The 17214-nt window shown below is 43.2% G+C and overlaps 1 protein-coding gene across 23 annotated transcripts in view; it reads right to left on the bottom strand.

The window, feature by feature from the left end:
* The window catches only part of LOC127490526 (uncharacterized), a 451570-nt gene that overhangs the window by 365799 nt on the left and 68557 nt on the right, over window positions 1-17214 (bottom strand). For 16 of the 23 annotated variants that reach the window (XR_016236405.1, XR_016236410.1, XR_016236402.1 and 13 more), the window contains exon 2: window positions 2673-2772. The exons of the other annotated variants lie outside the window; for them this stretch is intronic. Coding sequence is in view for 3 of the 16 variants with exons in the window: in XM_089336154.1 (XP_089192280.1) it covers window positions 2673-2720 (48 nt within the window). In the remaining 13 variants the exon portion in view is untranslated. The remainder of the gene's footprint in view (window positions 1-2672; window positions 2773-17214) is intronic. 23 annotated transcript variants of the gene reach the window in all.

Raw genomic sequence — 17214 nt, 5'->3', positions numbered from 1 at the left:
AGAATGTCGAATTCACAAACATTACTCTTGTCAACTCTGTTGGTGGGAGTTAAAAATAGTACAACCTTTTCAGAGGGCAATTTGGCAAGAGCTATCAAAATGGTGATCATGTGTAACTTTGGATCCAGCAGACACAAAAGTAAAACAAACCAAGATAAACTATAACAGTAGTTACTAGAACAAGGCCATAAAGTTACAGGTACAAAAATACTCAATGCTGAGAGTTGGTGTTTAGCCACGATTTTAAGACATCCTGTCCTATGTCAGAATACTGGGTTAAATTCTCAGCTCTGGGTCTTGACTACAGTTTCCTGCCAATGCAGACAGTTGGAGGCAACATACATGGCTTAAGTAATTAGGTTCCTGCTACCCACCTAAGATATCTGCATTGAGATCTCGGCCCCAGGCCAGCCCTTGCTGTTGCAGGTATTTGGGGAGTGAACTAATAGGAGCTGGGGAGGGGGGGCGGGGGGAGCAAATTTTATGAGGTGCTGGACAAAGAAAACATACTTGATTGATTTATATTAATATTAATATTTAAGTCCCTAGTTAGAGGTTAGTTGGTAGTGTCTTATTGACTAAGCTAAATTGTATTTTACTGTCCATAATGGGCTTCGTTGCTTTCATATGAACTCAAGGTGTTAGAGCCTAATGGCCTTCCAATTAATTACTTTTAAATACAAGTAGGAGGGAAGAAAAATCTAAATCTTCATCCAGAAGAGTATGGTTTAAAAATTTATGGCAAAGTCATACCATAGTATTCCATGTAGCCAATGAAAATGATGATGGATCTATCCGTAGCAACTTGGGGAAATGTTTATCAAATATGCTAACTAAAAATAAGCAAGTTGTGGGGCCGGCGCCATGGCTCACTTGGCTAATCCTCCGCCTGCGGCACCGGCATTCCATATGAGCGCTGGGTTCCAGTCCCGGTTGCTCCTCTTCCCAGTCCAGCTCTCTGCTGTGGCCCAGGAAGGCAGTGGAGGATGGCCCAGGTGCTTGGGCCCCTACCTCCGCGTGGGAGACCAGGAAGAAGCACCTGGCTCCTGGGTTCGGATCAGCACAGTGCCGGCCATAGCAGCCATTTGGGGGGTGAACCAACAGAAGGAAGACCTTTCTGTCTCTATCTCTGTCAAAAAAAAATATAAAAAAATTCATAAAAATAAGCAAGTTGTAAACACTGTTTGTCTTATAGATGCCTATATTTGAGTTTGCAGGATCTACCTATGTAGGTACATATGGATGTGTTATGTACATCTATATACAGTCTAAGAGGGATATAAGGAAGGATACAGATCAAACTACTCTGAGTATCTGTGAGGATTGGAACCAGGATGGTTTTAATCAATCACCTTCTGAGGTATTTGCAAGCAACACTACTTAGTCATTTTAAAACCCGAATTCAACAAATTCAGGAGTACTAAATGCTATGACAGGGTAAGAAGAAAGTGCCATTTCTGAGCACAAAGCCAGTGTCAGTCACCCTTCCACTCTTTTCCTTTCAATCTGTTAATCCTACACCCTCCAAACAGGTCCCAACAAAGACCACAAGCATCCTGTAATTTAGAACCCTCACCTTGCGGTCAACGTGGGTGAACTTAAGACACCAAACCATGACAAAACAGAGGCTTAGCTGTTTTTCCAAAAGGAAGGTGGATATGATGGGTTTCATAGCCAAATGCCATGCTAGTTACAAAAAGAGACCACAGTGATCCTTACTTAACTCACAGGGTTCCCGTGAGAAGAAAAGGAGCAGAGGGTGTGTAGAGGTTACGATTCCCAGTCCACAGACTCAGTTGTGCAAGAAACACGCTTTCCCTTATTCTACAAAGTCATCTAAACTTCTATTTGGAGCTTTCACACTGCCAAGAAGGCAGAAACATTTTCAGCCAATCTAGTTCCACCTGTTCTGCCCCCACTAGCACTGCCATACAAATTTTCACATCTAACACACAGCTTGTGTTAAAGTTCAATAGGGGAGGGTCTCTGAAAGTCAACATACTGAGGACAGGAATTTAAATCTCCACAGGCTACTGCTAAGAGGCTCCTACACCTCATTAAAGAACAAATATTCAGCCACTTGGTAAAGATGGGCAGGCTGACTTTATTCAGGAGGGTTACTGTAATACAGGTTGACAGCAAGGGGAGAGACATTGGGCTCAACTTCAAATACAGCAAGGAGAGCTGGGAATTTATGCCAAATGCATGGTACAGGTCATCGAATGGAATATTACTAAGAGGAAACATCAAGGCTGAAGAGAGTCCTAGTACATCGATTCAACAGGATTCTTGCTAAAAGTAGGCCCAAGTGATAGTGAGAGTACAGGAGGAGGAACTCAATTAGGAATTCAATCAAATATCAAGAGGGGTCAAACACTAAGAAGAGAGGATTTTCTAAAATCAGACTAAGCTGGCCAAGAAACAAATTCAGGGCCAGGGTCTTGAGGACTGAGAGGATCCTGGGTAGAGTCACCACAAGCAGGGGTCTGTCAGCCTTTGCACTTGGCTCTTCCAGACCCAGCAACCATCCCCAGCTTCACATCAGGAACTTCCCTGCCTCCCTGAATTGAGAGCAGAGGCTCTCTCTCTCTGGTTAAGCCCTTCCTGGGGCTGAGCTCTGGCTCAGTACATTTGTGCTGATTCAACAGAAGACCACAGAAAGGATCACTTACAACCAACAGGAATTTTCTGCTCACAGTTCTGGAGGCTAGGAAGTCCATTATCAAGGTGTCAGCTCAAGATCTGGAAAGAGCCTTCTTGCTATGTCTTCAGCTGGCAGAAGGTAGAAGAGAAAGTTAGCAAACCTCTGTGAAACCTCTGTTGTAAGGGCCTTAACACCATTAACAGGAGAGCAGCCCTCATAGCTTCATCACCTCTTAAAATCCCATCTCTTAACACTATCACATTGGCAACATCTGAATTCTAGAGGAGACATCTTCAAAGCACAGAAGTCAGCCTTGGCATTGAGTTCTTTCAGGCCCAACAACTTCTGTTGCTTCTGAGTCAGGATATCTCCCTGCAAGGCCATCGCTGCCTCCCCCATCAAGACTGGCTGCACTGCTTTTCTCTCTTGCTATTCCCTTCCAAGCGCTGAGCTCAGGGGCAGGACATGGGACCTCACTCTGCAGAGCCACCAAGTTCACTGCCACTTCCCACTCCACCCTGCACCACCAGGAATCTTTCTCCAGTCTGAATGGGGCTGTGGAAAGCTATAAATCCCTCTGGCCTCTGACCGTCTCCACTCAGCTGTGTGGGGACAAAAGCCTTGAAACTCTTCCCCAAAGTCAATGAAAGAAAAAGCTCATGGCAAGGGAGCAGGGAGCAATGCAAGGATGGGGAGAAGGAAAACAGAAGGGAAGAAAAGAGGAGGCTAACATGCCATGGATATACATTGTAGCATGGTGGTTAAAGGTCTGAATTTTGGTATATGATGGTCTGGGTTTGAATCCCCATTCCTTTTTTTAAGATTTTATTTATTTATTTGATAGGTAGAGTTACAGTGAGAGGGAGAAACAGAGAGAAAGGTCTTCCTTCCATTGGTTCACTCCACAGATGACTGCAACAGCTCAAGCTATGCCAGTCTGAAGCAATGAGCCAGGAGCTTCCTCTGGGTCTCCCACGTAGGTGCAGTGGCCCAAGGACTTGGACCATCTTCTATTGCTTTCCCAGGCCATAGCAGAGAGCTGGATTGGAAGAGGGGCAGCCAGGACTAGAACTGGCACCAATATGGAATAACAGTACCACAGGCAGAGGATTAACATACTGTGTGTGCCATGGTGCGGGCCCCTGAATTCTATCACTTAATATTTTAGGTTTCTTCAATAATGGTATGTACCTCAAGAGACCACTGTGGAATTCAGCAGGATGTTGCAAAGGACAGCAGATGCTGAATTGACCCTCCTTTATACCTTTTCCACTTACAACTAAAGATGAAAAGTTGGTTTATTGTCATTAAATTTGGGCGTGCTCAACCCACTTGAAAGTGGAAAAAGGCCATTGGCTAGTGTGAACCTCATGGTGGCACTGTATCATTGTTAGCCATACTCAGTTTTGTGCAGAACTCCAAAACTTATTTTTCCTATCTAATGTAATTTGTACTTAATAGCCAGCCTCTTTCCCTTATTCTTCCCTCTACTCTGTCCAGTCTCTGATTGTTACCAACTCTATTTTTATAAGAACAACACCTTCAGGGGCTGGCACTGTGGCATAGCAGGTTAAAGCCCCAGCCTGAAGTGCCAGCATCCCATATGGTTGCCAGTTCGAGTCCTGGCTGCTCCACTTCCAGTCCAGCTCCCTGCTAATGCACGCCTGGGAAAGCACTGGAAGACAGCCCAAGTCCTTGGGCCCCTGCACTCACATGGGAGACCCGGAAGAAGCTCCTGGCTCCTGGCTTTGGATCAGCCCAGCTCTGGCCATTGTGGCCATTTAGGAAGTGAACCAGTGGATGGAAGACTTCTCTGTTTCTCTCTCTCTCTCTCTCTCTCTTTATCTCTCTCTGCCTCCTTCTATGTGTAACTCTGACTTTCAAATAAATAAATAAATCTTTTTAAAAAACAACACTTTTAGATTTTGCATGTGAGATTTTTTTTTCTTTTTTTTTAACTTTTATTTAATGAATATAGATTTCCAAAGTACAGCTTATGGATTACATTGGCTTCCTCCCACCCCCCGATGACTTCCCTCCCACCCGCAACCCTCCCCTTTCCCGCTCTCTCTCCCCTTCCATTCATATCACGATTCATTTTCAATTTTCTATATATACAGAAGATCAGTTTAGTATACATTAAGTAAAGATTTCAACAGTTTGCACCCACATAAAAACACAAAGTGAAAGATACTGTTTGAGTACTCGTTATAGCATTAAATCTCAATGCACAGCACATTAAGGACAGAGATCCTACATGAGGAGTAAGTGCACAGTGGCTCCTGTTGTTGACTTTACAAATTGACACTCCTGTTTATGGCGTCAGTAATCTCCCTATGCTCCAGTCATGAGTTTCCAAGGCTATGGAAGCCTTTTGAGTTCTCCGACTCTTATCTTATTTAGACAAGGTCATAGTCAAAGTGGAAGTTCTCGAGTGAGATTATAATGTACTTGTCTTTCTGGCCTGGCTTATTTCACTTAGCACAATGTCTTTCATGTTTTGCAAATGACAGGATTTTATCCTTTTTATAGCTGAATAATATTCCATTGTATCTACCACATCTTTATCCATTCATCTCTTAATGGGCTCAAGTTGTTTATACTTCTTGGCTAGTATGAGTAGCACTGAACTGAATGTGGGAACGCAGAAGCTTCTTCAACTCACTGATATCACTTCCTTTCGACATATATCCAGTGATGAAACTGCTAGATCATATGGTAGTGTAATTTTTTTCAAAGATTTATTTATTTATTTGAAAGGCATCCCATATGGGCGCCAGTTCGTGTCCTGGCTGCTCCACTTCCGATCCAGCTTTCCAATCCTGCTACACCACAGCGTCGGCCCCAGTAGTTATAATTTTATTTTTTTAATAAAAAATTATGTTTTCCATAATATCAATACTAATCTATATCCCACTAATAGTATTGTAAGGGTTCACTTTTCTTTATATTATCACAACACACATTATCTTGATTTTTTTATAACAGCCAGTCTAATTGGACTTAGGTGGTACCTCACTGAGGTTCTGGTTTGCACTTCTATTGCAATTGGTAATGGTGAGCATTTTTTTTTTTAGGTATCTGTTATCCATTTGAATGTCTTATTTTTTTTTAATATTTATTTTATTTATTTGAAAGACAGTTACAGAGGGAGGTAGAGACAGAGCGGTCTTCTATCCACTGGTTTACTCCCCAGATGGCTGCAATGGCCAGAGCTGCACCAATCCGAAGCCAGGAGCCAGGAGCTTCTTCTGGGTCTCCCACTTGGGTGCAGGGTCCCAAGTACTTGGGCCATCTTCTACTGCTTTACCCAGGCCATAGCAGAGAGCTGGATCAGAAGAGGAGCAGCCAGGATTAGAACTGGCGCCCATATGGGATGCTGGCACTTCAGGCCAGGGCTTTAACCCACTGCACCATAGTGCCAGCCCCTTGAGTGTCTTCTTTAGTATGCCTGAAAAACACCAGGAAACAGCCTGCTGGGATCCACCCACAAAGGATCTGATTCTGTAGACCTAGAACAGGGCAATGAATTTCCATGTCTAACAAGTTCCCAGCAATGTTGCTGGGAGATCATTCTCAGAATCACTGTATTACAGAAACATACAGCGAAATATTAAGGATCAGCAGGAACTTTAATGAAGAAAAGGGATTTGCATCCATAACCCATTCCTCCTGGGGTAAGTTTATAGATATATTACATGAAAGAGTGCAACAATCTTGGCATAGCTCACTCAAGAACTAGGCTCTTGGATTTATTAACACTCATTATTCCCCATAAAAGGGAAAATGTTATATGGTTAATGCCCAGGAAGTTTCAGGCCTCAATGGGAAGTTTCCCCAAATACTCGCAGAACCACTCTAATATAAGCCAGTTGGATAAGACCAAGGAATCCATTAGTCCTGTCACTTGCTGGCACATGTGCCCCCAGCCAAGCTCTGAGTACAGAGTTGACACCCTCAGCTCACTGTCACCCCTTCTATAGGTAGGCACCTTCTTTCACAGACTCATCAAGGCAAAGCAGCCACTAAATAAATCCGTATCTGCCAGCTCCTAAGTGCCTTCTCTAAAAGCTTCCACCTGACTCATGGGAGAGAAGAGGAACAACTATGTGACCCTACTCTATCATTTCTGATTTGACAACAAATGGACAGCTGACCCAAACTCGGCCAATCAGATCCACTCCTGGAAGTTGGAAACTAGAACCCATAGACATCCTGCCAGCATTCAAAATTGGCTACACTAGTAATTATGAGGTTAATTCACCAGGTAGGCTGAGGAGCACAGGAAACTAGTCCACAGAGAAGAAAGAACAAAGAAGCAGAGCATAGGGGAGAGAGTTCGTGCAATATTCCCACACTCCACCTTCTATTTTTTGCTGAGGCTTTTCTGGGGTTTCTTAATCCTTCCCCACTATGACCACCTTGAATTCCTTCTAATTTTTTATGTCATCATCATTTTCCCTTTTTACTTGAATTAATGCCTTCATTTGCTTATTTTGGCATCAGCTGTTTATTGAACTGCTTTGCCAGTACCAGGAGCTGTCCTCGGTACTGAAAAATGATGGTGAACACAACCATGGTGCTTTCCTGCACAGGTTTTGTCACCAGTAATCAGAACACCTAGTGTAGCTGCTTGCACCTATCACAATATAAAGAACTGCACACGCAGAAAGAAAGGTTGTAGGGAAAGCATACAGTTTACTGAGCACCAACTATGTGCCAGACACTCTGATAAGTGTTTTACATTTATCTTCTGTCACAATAAACCCTATGAGGCAGGTTCTATTATCACTCCTATTTGCTCAAGGATAGACAGGATTCAAACCTAGGCAACCTAACTATTCAAGTTAGTACGAGGCAACAGAGTGGGCCGGCACTGTCGCACAGTAGGTTAAAGCTCTGGCCTGAAGCGCCGGCATCCCATGTGGGCACCAGTTGAATACCCAGCTGTTCTTCTTCTGATCCAGCTCTCTGCTGTGGCCTGGGATAGCAGTAGAAAATGGCCCAAGTCCTTGGGCCCCTGCACCTGTATGGGAGGCCTAGAAGAAGCTCCTGGCTCCTGGTTTCAGATCAGCACAGCTCCGGCCACTGCGGCCATCTAGGGAGTGAACCAGCTAATGGATGACCTCTCTCTGTCTACCTCTCTCTCTGTGTCTTTCAAATAAATAAAATAAATCTTTAAAAAAAAAAAGTAAGAGACAACATGGTAAAAAAAAAAAACCTAGAACCAAGGCAGACACTGAGGAAGACACACACACACAATTCTGGCCCAGCTACGTCAACACAGACTTGGACATCCTGTTCATCAGGCACTGCCCTTTCCATCTTTATCCTCAAAGTAGAAACAAAATTAGAACGTCTATCTTCAAAAATAATCCTGAGGAACAGTTGGGCTCAGTAATACTTTAATTGCACAAGAACCTTCCAAATCTGGCCTCTTGAACACAGCAGGGGTGTGGTTTCCACCTGCCTTTTAGAAAAGGGGCTGTCCTGGATTGCATATGAATGCTCTTTGGGTAATGTCAGAGAATCACTGTAGAGTGCTTTCTGCCAGCATGATGGCACTTACCCACCAGATGCCTCCTGGGAGGACACATTTAAGTACTCTTTCACTTCCCTCCCACAGTGCTCTCTGCCAGGACAAGGACAGCAGGGGGCAGCCCTAGTCCAGTTGGACAGAGGTGTAGATGTAACTGCCAGCAGCCCCCACCTCCTCAGAGTAGGTAAGCAGAGTAATTGAAGGCCAGCCAGGACTTCAAACCTGGGGAAGAATCAGGATGCAAAGAGGCGAGGCGCAGACCAGCAAGAGGGAATGGAGGAAGCAGAGTGCAGGTGAATGCACTAAACTTGCCATTCTTTAAAGCAGGGATGCTCACGTCTGCCCTGCCTAGAAACAGTCACTACTACTGAGCACTTGGACCAGGCACTGTGGGCATTATCTGTAAAGATTCCTGGTAAGCAGGGATAACTCCCCATTTTGTAAATGACAAAACTCAGGTTCCAAAAAGATAAAGCTGGTTCCAGAGCTAGTACTGGTTCATATAACTAGTAAATGGCAGAACCATCATTTCCTAAATCCCATGCTCTTTGCAGCTAGCTGGCTTCCTTTGTCTTCTATTTGGGAAGACAGAGCCAGCAGTGGGAAGAGAGAAAGGAAGAGCCACCAGAATGCTTTCATAATTTGCCAGCAAGATCCTGAGCTGACTGGATTTCTAGCTCCACATTTGCTCCACTCCACCTATGAATTTTCTCCCAACCCCACCACAGGGTTTTTAGAACCCTCTTCAGGATCCTAAGTCAAGAAACGTAGCCCTAAAAGGCTTTAGCTGCCAACCAGCCTGGCAAGTACCCAGGGCTCTAAAACAAATATGATCTCAAACCCAGATTTTTTTTTTTTGAGAGAGAGACCTTCAACTTACTGGCCCACTCCCCAAATGCCAGCAATGACCAGTGCTGGGCCAGGCTCAAGGCAGAAGGAACCAGGAACTTAATTCAGGTCTTCCACCTGGGTGGCAGGGACCAAACCACTTGAGTCACCAGCTGTGGCTCTCCAGGGTGTACATTAGCAGAAAATGAGTCAGAAACAAGCACTCTGGTACGGCATGCTGGCAGCTGAACTACTAGTCCAAATGCACAGTCCAAAACTAAAAGTTTTAAAAGTGAAAATCAGATGTGCTAAGGAAATTAGGGAATGAGAAGTACATCAGTAGTTAGACTTCGAGTGCTTCTCTAAGCAATAGGAAATGTTTGTCTTATGGTACATTTAGGAAAACCTCTCCGAAATCTTATCTGCCTCCCATGCTCTCTGCTGGTGATGATCACGCACTCAGCGTTTCTTGCTTTGCCCTCACCCCAGCTGCAGGGTTATCACCTTCTTTGCCTTGTCCTTCCCAAATTCTCAGCAGAAGAAAACAAAGCAAACAGCCAAACATCCAGTCTCTACAGGAAAATAAACCCTCTGAGACACATATCCAGGAACAGAAAGATGTTTCTTCCCCCACTTCAGATCACTTCCTTCCCAGGTAAGAGAACTCTGAGGCACGAGTTCTGCAATGACTTCCAGATGTGATGAAAATAATTCAGTTCCCGTTACTCTCAGTGGTAGAAGTTTCTGTCCTCCCATCCTTGCCACATTTCTCTACTCTTCTGCTGGTGTGTCCTACACTAAGCTCCTAAATAAACTCCTGCCCTTGAATTATTTTTTAAAGATCTCATTCCAGAGGAATCCAAATGAAGATAGCATCTTTGTTCTTGGAAGTACTTGGGCAATTCTACGTGCTCTGGCTCCTTGCCCCAGCTGCCTGGTTCCGTAGCCTCCTATCTCTTTTCTCTCTCCATAGACAGTTAGTTGGTCTTAATATTTTCCCCCTTCTGTTCAGTAGTAGAACCCCCAGTTTTTACCTGAGTACAGTATTGGAGGGAAGACATTTCCCAGCTTCCTGCACAATCAAAGCAAAGCCATTTACATAATTCTGACCAATGGAATATAATAGGAACTAGTTTGAAACTATGACTCCTTCATGGGTGGGCATGGCCTGCTTACCTGTCCCTCTTACTTCCTGCTGTATAGAATGTGGATGTAATGAATAGAACTCCAAGGGTCACTTGAGACTTGGAATTCCCCAAGTCACTTGAAGGAAGTGACCTTGTTAAGATAAAAGGAGCTTGGATCCCTGAAAGTACCTCTGAACGGTAGCCATTTCCAAATGAGAGAAATACCTTCCTACTTTATTTAAGGCTCCTCGTTTTCATTTTCTGTTATTCACTACTAATCCTAATCCAAACTGCTATAGCCTATGACATCTCATCTCCCCCTCAGCTCAGTCTCCACTTAATTTAAATGTAAAATAGCTAATCCATCTTCTTTGGTGGTTTTTCAGGATGTTTCTCTGAAATAAAACAGCTCCCTCCCGAAGATGAACTATGGTGCTAGTTAATAAGCTAGTATTTTATCACCCTATATAAGCTTAATAATTGTGCCACTCAATATAACATTTATGCCAAACATCATGACCAAGGTGTACATGATTAAATCATACTTATGAATCCAAATTTTCCTTCTATAAAAATAGCAATTTATTATGCTTTTTCTTTATAAACTATATCTCAGTATATTGCACTAAACAATGAAGGCAGGGGTTCTAGTCCCAGTTGCTCCTCTTCCAGTTCAGTTCTCTGCTGTGGCCCTGGAGAGCAGTGGAGGATGGTCCAAGTACTTGGGCCCCTGCACCACACGGGAGACCAGGAAAAAGCACCTGGCTCCTGGCTTAGAATTGGGGCAGCTCCAGCCATGGCGGCCATTTGGGGAGTGAACCAATGGAAGGAAGACCTTTCTCTCTCTCTCTCTCTCTCTCTCTCTCTCACTGTCTATAACTCTACCTGTCAAATAAATTTTAAAAAATGAAGGCAGTTTTTCAATCTGTAAGAATTTTAGAAAAACTATGAAGAAACAATAGAATTAGAATATTTCTACACTACAACTCCTGATGAATTAATGGACCTATGCAATGATCTAATAACACTACAAAAATCATCCTTAAAAAAGAACTAGATCGGGCCGGTGCCGCGGCTCACTAGGCTAATCCTCCGCCTTGCAGCGCCGGCACACCGGGTTCTAGTCCCGGTCGGGGCGCCGGATTCTGTCCCGGTTGCCCCTCTTCCAGGCCAGCTCTCTGCTGTGGCCAGGAAGTGCAGTGGAGGATGGCCCAAGTGCTTGGGCCCTGCACCCCATGGGAGACCAGGAGAAGTACCTGGCTCCTGCCATCAGATCAGTGCGGTGCGCCGGCCGCAGCACACTGGCCGAGCGGCCATTGGGGGGTGAACCACCGGCAAAAGGAAGACCTTTCTCTCTGTCTCTCTCTCTCACTGTCCACTCTGCCTGTCAAAAAAAAAAAAAGAAAAAAAAAAAAAAAGAACTAGATCTTTGTGCCTCCTTATGGAAGAACATAGTACTTCTGAAATAGGCTTGCAAAAACAAATCAAATATCAATGAGATCACACCTTTTATTCCCCATTTACAGGAAATACAGAGACATAGGAATGTACTAAATGATAGATACCACATGAATACAGTTGGCAAAATCCACACTGGATACAGGAAATAATGTGACTTCATCAAGAAAACTCTCTTAAAGAAAAATGGTGATGATGGAGGAATGTATGGATTAAAATACACAAGACGGAACTGATATCACTTAAAGTAGCAAAAAACCTACAAAAACCTCTTCTTCCATAAAAGCAAAGAGAATAGTAATAAAAATTGTCAATATAAATTTTTTTAGAACTCTAGATATTAGCCAAAGTTTTGCAACAATTGGGAGAAATGACTGAACCTCAATAAGAACAATGAACTTTGTTGCATTTTACCTTGGTCTAGTCCTAGCCCCTCTCCAGCTCAGCAGCACCTGAAAACCAACAACCCACAAACATTGTGAAAAGCAGCAAACTGGCAACCACTAGAGGGAGCAGCAGAGAGTTAGATATCCTTCAAAGTCTTATGCTCAGAAAATTATTATCTGACCTGTGTAGTGACCCCCTCCGAGATCCCACTTGGAAGTCTTTCTTTGGCCTAAGTTGGAGCTCATTCAGTTTGAATTGACTTTTTCCTAAGGACATTTGTTGAAAGCAACTGTTTAGCACCCCTGCTGCCTGGGAAAATAGTTGGGCAAATCACAGGATAACAAAAACTTTTAAAAGAAAAAAATAGAAAATGAAATGTCTACTGATGGCTTTGCAAAGCTCAGACATATTGCTGCATCACAAGGCTACATATATGCACTGGGCTGTGTGCATGCTGAAAAAAGACCCAGGAAGGTCCTAAGTTCTCATCTGTGGCTAATATTGAGGCACTATTCAAGGTAAAAGTCAAAGCTGAAGCAAAGTTGTGCAATGCTTATGTGGGAACTGAAGGTGTGCCCCATAAAAGACCACACAGCTTCTCAACAAACATTGGCAGACTTACTGATTTTGGCGATTTATGAAAATCTCTGACTAGTCATTAGCTGACCAACAAGCCAAAGGAGCAGACTCCAGTGACCATACATGACAAGGAATACAAACTGAAAAGAATTTTACATGTTTTTAATTCTATTTATTTATTTATTTAAGAGGTAGAGAGAGCAACAAAGAAAGAGCTCCCAGTCATTGGTTCACTCCCCCTAAACACCTACAATAGCCAGGGCTGCACTGGGCTGAAGTCAGAAGCATGAACTCAACCATCTCTCCCATTTTGTAGGAACCAAATTATTTGAGCCATGATCACTGCCTTTAAGGGTCTGTATAAGCAGAAAGCTTAAATCAGGAGCTAGAGCTGGGAATTGAATCCTCTAACGCAGGACACAGATGTCTTACCTGCTATTGTGTACCCAATAATTAATTTTTTAAATAATGAAATACACAATAACAATGATGACTGGCAATAACAGCAACTCTCTGGGAAGAGGGAAGCCTTTGATTTCCACATTATCTAATTTAAAACTTCCTGTCAACAAAAAATATGAAATATACAAATAGGGCCAGAGCTGTGGTGTAGCAGGTAAAGCCACCGCCTGCAGTGATGGCATCCCATATGGGCGCCAGTTCATGTCCCGGTTGTTCCAATTCTGATCCAGCTCTGCTACAGCCTGGGAAAACAGTTAGAAGATGGCCAAAGTTCTCAGGCCCCTGCACCTACATGGGAGACCTGGAAGAGGCTCCTGGCTTCGGGTCGGCACAGTTCCAGCCATTGTGGCCATCTGGAGAGTGAACCAGTGGATGGAAGATCTCTCTCTTCTCTCTCTCTCTCTCTCTTTCTCTCTGCCTCTGCCTCTCTGTAACTCTGCCTTTCAAAGAAATAAATAAATCTTTAAAAAATAAAGAAATACACAAATAAACAAGAAAAAATGACCCACAACTAATAAAACTGCCCCCCCAGAAGCACCACAAGACATTAGCCTAGGCAAAGACTTTTTGGATAAGACCCCATAAGCACAGGCAATAAAGACAAAAATAGACAAATAGGAATACATTAAGATAAGACGCTTCAGGCCGGCACCGTGGCTCAATAGGCTAATCCTCTGCCTTGCGACGCTGGCACACCGGGTTCTAGACCCGGTCGGGGCGCTGGATTCTGTCCCGGTTGCCCCTCTTCCAGGCCAGCTCTCTGCTATGGCCAAGGAGTGCAGTGGAGGATGGCCCAAGTGCTTGGGCCCTGTACCCGCATGGGAGACCAGGAGAAGCACTTGGCTCCTACCATCGGATCAGCGCGGTGCGCTGGCCACAGCGCTGGCCGCGGCGGCCATTGGAGGGTGAACCAACAGCAAAAGGAAGACCTTTCTCTCTGTCTCTCTCTCACTGTCCACTCTGCCTGTCAAAAAAATAAAAAAAAAAAGACAAGACGCTTCTGAACAGCAAAGGAAACAGTCAACAAACTGAAGAGGCAATCAACAGAATGTGAAAACATATTTATAAATTATATATTTGATAAAGGATTAATATCCAGGATATATAAGGTGCTCAAGAAACTCAATCACAAAACAATCCAGTTTAAGACATGAGCTGAGGATATGACAGGCATTTTTCAAATGATAAAGTACAAATGGATGACAAAAACATGAAAACTGCTCAGGATGACTAACTATGAGGGAAATGTACATAAAAACTACAATGAGGTTTCACCTCACCCCAGGTAGGATGGCTCTCATACAGAAATCAAAAAATAATAAATACTGCTGAAAATGCAGGGGGAAATGTTCCCTAATACACTGTTGGTAGGAATGTAAACTAGTATAGTCATTATGGAAGACGGTACGGAGATTTCTCAGATATGTGAAAATAGATCTACCATATGACCCTGTCACTCCACGCCTGGGAACTTACCCAAAGGAAATGAAATCAGCATATGACAGGCTAATCTGTATCCCCACAATTATAGCACTCACCTCACAATAGTAAAGATATGGAATCAACCCAGATGTCCATCAACAGATGACTGGATAAAGAAAGTATGGTACATACACATGATGGAATAATATTCAGCCATTAAAAAAGAATGAAATCCTGTCTTTCTCGACAAAATGGATGAAATTGAAGAACATCATGCTTAGTGAAATAAGCCAATCCCAAAAAGAAAAATGTTATAGGCTTTCCTTGATCTGTGGCACTGATACACAGAGTACAAAAAAAATGTAATATATATGAGCAAAACTGACATTCTGAGATTCAATTATTGTTTAGAGCCCTTGTCTATACTCCTGAGGAACACTGGTTTCCCTACTTACACTTGCTGAATTCTTTATTTCGTGGAGGGTTAAGCTTGTGATTCTAAAGTAACTTAAAAATATGTCATTATAGGCCGGCGCCACGGCTCAATAGGCTAATCCTCCACCTAGCGGCACCGGCACACTGGGTTCTAGCCGCGGTCAGGGCGCCGAATTCTTTCCCGGTTGCCCCTCTTCCAGGCCAGCTCTCTGCTATGGCCAGGGAGTGCAGTGGAGGATGGCCCAAGTCCTTGGGCCCTGCACCCCATGGGAGACCAGGAGAAGCACCTGGCTCCTGCCTTCGGATCAGCGCGGTGCGCCGGCCGCAGCACGCCAGCCGGGGCGGCCATTGGAGGGTGAACCAATGGCAAAAAGGAAGACCTTTGTCTCTGTCTCTCTCTCTCACTATCCACTCTGCCTGTCAAAAAAAAAAAATATGTCATTATAAAAATATCTTGAAAAATAAGGAAGGAAGGAGAAGGGAGGGTGGGAGCAAGAAAGGTAAGGAGGGTAGGGTGGGAAATATCACTATGCTCTTAAATCTGCATATATGAAATACATGAGATTTGTTCCCCTTATATAAATTTTTTTAAATGTTAAGTGCCCCTTTGGAAGCCCATTGAATTTACTACACAACAACTTTAAACATCCATTTTAAATATGTTTCTAGAACTAAATAAAACTACATCAATAGGACAATGACATCTCACAAGAGTAATCTGTAATATACAAGGGATCCTCAAGAAGATTAACTGCTGAGGGGCTGACACTGTGACGCAGAGGGTTAAGCAGCTGCTTGTAATGCTGGTATCCCATATCAGAGTGCTAGTTGGAGTCCAGGCTACTCTATTTCTTATTCAGCTCCCTATTAATGTGCCTGGAAAACGTGGGTGATGGCACAAGTACTTGGTCCCCTGCCACCCAAATGGGACACTCAGATAGAGTTGCTATGTCCTGGCTTCAGCTTTTCTAATTCCAGCTGTTGTGTCATTTGCGAGTGACCCAGCAGATGGAAGCACTCTCTCTCTCGCTCTGTGTGTGTGTATCATTCAGCCTTTCAAACTAATAAAATATTTTTTTAAAAAAACTATTAACTGCTAGTCTCTCATCAGAAATTACAGTGGCCAGGAGATAGTGCGGTGACAGATGCAAAGTAATGAAAGAAAGACTATCTAAATCTTAAAAAAAAAAAAAAAAAAAAAAAGCCCGGGGGGGGGGGGGCACTGTGGCGTAGTGGGTAAAGTTGCCGCCTGCAGTGCCGGCATCCCACATGGATACCAGTTCGAGACCTGGCTGCTCCACTTCTGATCCAGCTCTCTGCTATGGCCTGGGAAAGCAGTAGAAGATGGCCCAAGTCCTTGGGCCCCTGCACCCACGTAGGAGACCCAGAAGAAGCTCCTGGCTCCTGGATTTGGACCAGCACAGCTCCAGCTGTTGCAGCCATCTGAGGAATGAACCAACAGATGGAAGACCTCTCTCTCTCTCTCTCTCTCTCTCTCTCCTTTTCTCCTCTCCTCTGCTCTCTCTGTGTAACTATGACTTTCAAGTAAAATAAATCTTAAAAAAAAACTAAGAACTGAAAAATAAATGTATATATAGACTATTGGGTACAGTGTTATTTTATGCCACTACTGGACTCAGATTATCAGATAGACTGGAGTTTGTATCTCATCACTGTCAGTTACTAAATAGAAAAGCAACAATAATAATTAATATTCATAGCAATACTAATAATTAATATTATAAACTCAACCTGTTCCTTTCTCCCTGGGGCATATCACCTGATTCCCAGTGCCCATATCTATGATAATAATGAGTGGCAGTACACATGGATGGTAGCTATAACATGAGAAATTCTCAACAAAGAGTTTTCTAAATGGCATTATGTTATTTTGAACAATTTGTAAGCTTGTTCAGAACAATTACTCTATCAATATCCAGACAAGTGCAAACTTTGCAACCACCTACTGTGGAAAAAAATCTATTCAAATATGTTTGTCTTTACTTTTCTTGAAAACTAGTGTTTTTAAATGTCATCTTTTATCTTCTGGGTTGTTCATTCCAGCAGAAATAATAAATGTATTATTTGCCCATTTCCCATTATAATTCCAAAATAATTCTCACAAATTCAGGTAGCTCATTATAAGATTTCACAAGGAATGAATGAGAAAAATAAAAACATCCATCAGAAGCATATGTGTATGCTCTATTGAAATATTAGAGTCAAGAATGGAAGGTTTTTAAAGGTACATGTATGAAAATGAGACACTCGGTTGCTCTATCCAGGCAGTCCTGTATTAATAACACTATATCCTTACCACCATAAGGATGTCC

The sequence above is a fragment of the Oryctolagus cuniculus genome, chromosome 6 (assembly GCF_051225735.1).
Source record: "Oryctolagus cuniculus isolate XC-2025 breed Fujian yellow rabbit chromosome 6, ASM5122573v1, whole genome shotgun sequence".
NCBI classification, from domain to species: domain Eukaryota; kingdom Metazoa; phylum Chordata; class Mammalia; order Lagomorpha; family Leporidae; genus Oryctolagus; species Oryctolagus cuniculus.
The sequence above is the reverse complement of the archived record's forward strand: the minus strand, read 5'-3'. Positions and strand labels throughout refer to the sequence as shown.